This window comes from Sinocyclocheilus anshuiensis, unplaced genomic scaffold, assembly GCF_001515605.1.
Source record: "Sinocyclocheilus anshuiensis isolate Anshui unplaced genomic scaffold, SAMN03320099.WGS_v1.1 scaffold2347, whole genome shotgun sequence".
Taxonomy (NCBI): domain Eukaryota; kingdom Metazoa; phylum Chordata; class Actinopteri; order Cypriniformes; family Cyprinidae; genus Sinocyclocheilus; species Sinocyclocheilus anshuiensis.
In genome coordinates this window covers 66,411-70,066 of record NW_015541043.1, presented here as the reverse complement: position 1 = coordinate 70,066, position 3,656 = coordinate 66,411, and the positions used below count along the sequence as shown (strand labels likewise).

Sequence of the window (3,656 nt, the reverse complement as noted above, 5' to 3'; positions counted from 1 at the left end):
TACGAGACTCGAACCCACAACCTTTGGGTTACGAGTCCGACTCTCTAACCATTAGGCCACGACTTCCCCTAGCGAAAATAATCAAATAGAAATAGTCCTCTTTATAGAGCTCTCATTGAAATGCAAATAGTGTGAAGAAAATGTGAAATTGCAAAACTTAACCTTGACTCAAACACACCACGTGGTGAGACTCTAAACGTCAGAGATGCTGTGCGATATAGTGATGGACAGTTTATGAAGACATTAGCAGGAGGATTTCACACCTCGACACTCTCTCACGCGCACACACACACACACACACAGTTCCTTACCATCTCTCTGGGTAGAAAGGACTCTTCCTGTCTCAGTACCTGAAGACTCACAGTCCCGCCCATGGGCGTCGCCCTCAGCAGAGAAACCACCTCCTCCTGACCACGCCCATTAAGATCCACCCCATTGACCTGCGCCAACCACAAAATCACTCGTTTGTGTCTATATTTAGACTTTATTCATTTATAATAGTTTCATTATTAAAAAATATAATAAAAATGTATTTATTTCCTTTTTACCTCTAGCAATCTATCCCCTGCTTTCAGTCTCCCGTCCTGTATGGCAGCTCCTCTTGGCAGAATATTCTTCACATAAATAGGGGCGGAGCTTCCAAGAGGGACGTCTCTTGATGTGATGCTGAACCCGAGACCTTCAGGCCCTGACAGACACAGAGAGAACACAGTTAAAAGACAGCGCTAAGGATATATACACCTATCCATTTGATGGGGAAAAACATAATATAAAATAAAAAATTTAAATAAACACATTAAAAATTATTAATTAATGAATTAATTTAATAATTAATTTTAGAATAAATAAATAAATAAATTCTGGGGTGTCTATTTTCATATGTCTATTGCTTGTTATATGATCAATGATTCACAAAGTGTAACCCAAACATCAAATTGAGGTCAAAAATTAAAACAAAATTAAAAACTGCTTTCTGATTTAGAAGAAAAAAAAAAAAAAGAATTTAACAATTAAATTCCTTAATTTGTAAAGTGGTTGACAGAGAGAGAGAACATTTTAGGTACAAAAATGCTAAATACATTTTTAAAAACGTATTACGTTATATTATCAAAATATTATGTTTAGAAAACATTACATTTAGCTTTTGCTATTAACATATTACCTCTATTATATTATATTATATTATTTAAGTCCCACAGTGAATCTGTAATCTGTACTGTTCTACTACATAATATTTCAGTGTCAGATACATAATGAAATTAAAGTACATTTGAAAGGACTGCAGTTTAAATGCATTCATTTAGCTCTTAGCCCACACAGTTTTGAGTCTGCTTTCTGTGCATGTGAGTAACATCAGAAGCTTGCGGCTTAGAGAACCATCAGGCTACAGGACTAGAACAGAAGCCACCTGGACTACAGGGGGTCTGAAAGGCAACACAAGATCATGACCTATCGATCCAACAGGCTGGGCTTAAACCTTCTGAGGTACAGAAATTGGAGACTGTGTAAGAAGGCTGAGATAAGAGCATCTGAGCCTGACAGAGAGACAGAGAGTGAGAAAGAGAAAGTGGCCCCACAGGTTGAGTTCAGTCACACTTTTCAAAAAGAACACTGCGAGCTTTTCCTGTGTGTGTGTGACTTGGGTCCAATGAAACACAGAGAATCAGACAGCCATATGGAAACACATCACACTGACACGCGGCGCTGCCTAGCAACGCTCCCTGCACCCCTGTTCCGTAACCCCGCCGCCACCCCGTGCACCCGCTGGGCCACCTGTCCACACACAGGTGCCAAGACTTGTGCCAACTGTTGTCAATCATTTCACATCCCACACCTTTAAAGCAGGGAAACACACACATACAGTAAGGAGCTGTTGGCAGATAACAGAGCAACATTCTCACAGCTGAATCAGTACAGCAGACTCTGCAGGATGGGAAATATGCTCAGCAATAGACATCTGGATTCATTAGCAGCCTTAATCATAAACAGGGCATAAAGCATATTTTAACATAGCCACATCGCATATTAAATCATTTTAATAAAAATAACAAATAAACATAATTTAGTTGACAAAGAATGTAAAAGAAGTGCTGCACGGGGTATAGGGTTCTTGTCTCGGTGCTCTTTGGGTGCAAGGGATGATTCAACTCATAAGAATAATAGTAGTCCAAGGCACTCGAATCTTATTCAAAAAGTTTTAAAAAGCCTTTATTTCATCATGGCTATAAGTTTTAAAAACAGGTGACAAGTGCACACCTACGCGTTGTGGCTATTTTGCCTTCGTCAGGGTGTGAGTAACAAACAAAATCTGAGTTCATTTTGAGCAGCAATTAATTAGTCAAATAACAATCACCTGGTCGTGCTACACAGGACAAACAGAAGAGAGGAAGTTCGACGATTACATATCTAATTAAATCAAACACAATATAATCATATATAAAGGAGAAAAAAATCAAATAAAAATGACAAACTTAAATATATAAATCAGACTCCACAAATCAATGTATGTACATAGTATAAATTTCTTAAAAAAACAAAAAAAAAAAACAAGATCAACAATATAATATTTCCAGATCTGAATTCTTATTACAAAAAAGGTACAAGGTCTAATTCCCCATTTAAGCCTGGAAGTTTAGTTGCTTTCAGTGTATAGATCCAGAAAGACTCTCTCTGTAAAAGCCTATTGACCCTATCACCTCCTCTTATTGACCTGGGTTCATGTTCTATTCCGATTATCTTTAATGTACTCTTCTTTAACGATATTCAATACATGAGTTGTATCTTGAATGAACGAGGGAAGTTCACTAACCAATGGTTTAATAAAATAATCCACAAATTTGGAAGCCGGCTCTGTAATTTAGTACATAATAATAGTAGTAATTTAAACTAATTTAGTTATCAAGACAGGAAAACTAACCTACAATAAAATATTAACAAAATAATATTTATTGTTTTAGTACAATTAATTATATAAAAATGTGTTAAAATTGTAATGCCTTTTCAATCATTTTATTGTCTACATCAATAATAAAATGTTTTAAATTCATCTTCATTAGAGCTTTTCTCAGCAAATATTAATATATGCAGTAATCAACCAGCATAACGAGCAGTTTATCATCAAGTGACAGCCATTTATTAATAATTTACAAAAAGCAACAGGACGTTTTTTTTACTGATACCTTTTCTAAGCTGGATTCCAAGTCTCCGCCCAACCTTCTTGGTAAAGCCAGTTGTGGGGGTGGGGCTTAATCCTCTTTGGGGAGAGGAGGCGTGACCTGATGGAGGTTTTCCTGATGAGCCAACAGGATGATGGATGGGAGAGCTGGTATCCAAATGGTTATTCAGTGGGTGTGGCATGTGCTGCGCCAATCGGTGAGCAGCGTGATCCAGGCCGACCAGGTCATTGGTGAGGGAGTCAGGGCTGAAACGTCCGGAAAGGTCAATGTTCGCTCTGGGGTTGTGTTCATTATGGGATATCTGCTCATACTGGGATCTCATGGTGGTCGGCACTACGTGGAACAGGATGACGGGAGAATGCATTGCCTGACGAAACATGTTCTGAGCTCTGAGAACATACAAAAACACACAAACATTTAGGTTTATGGATTAATACAATTATAATTAATTTTCAGCATTAAAACATTTATTTAAAAAAA

At 37.5% G+C, this 3,656-nt stretch overlaps 1 protein-coding gene across 2 annotated transcripts in view; it reads right to left on the bottom strand.

The window, feature by feature from the left end:
* Positions 1–3,656, bottom strand: part of LOC107690576 (partitioning defective 3 homolog) — a 91,788-nt gene that overhangs the window by 42,742 nt on the left and 45,390 nt on the right. For both annotated transcript variants that reach the window (XM_016488946.1, XM_016488947.1), the window contains exons 9-11: positions 3,180–3,565; positions 549–688; positions 312–440 (exon numbers count right to left, since the gene is read on the bottom strand). In XM_016488946.1, the coding sequence (XP_016344432.1) occupies positions 312–440; positions 549–688; positions 3,180–3,565 (655 nt within the window). The remainder of the gene's footprint in view (positions 1–311; positions 441–548; positions 689–3,179; positions 3,566–3,656) is intronic.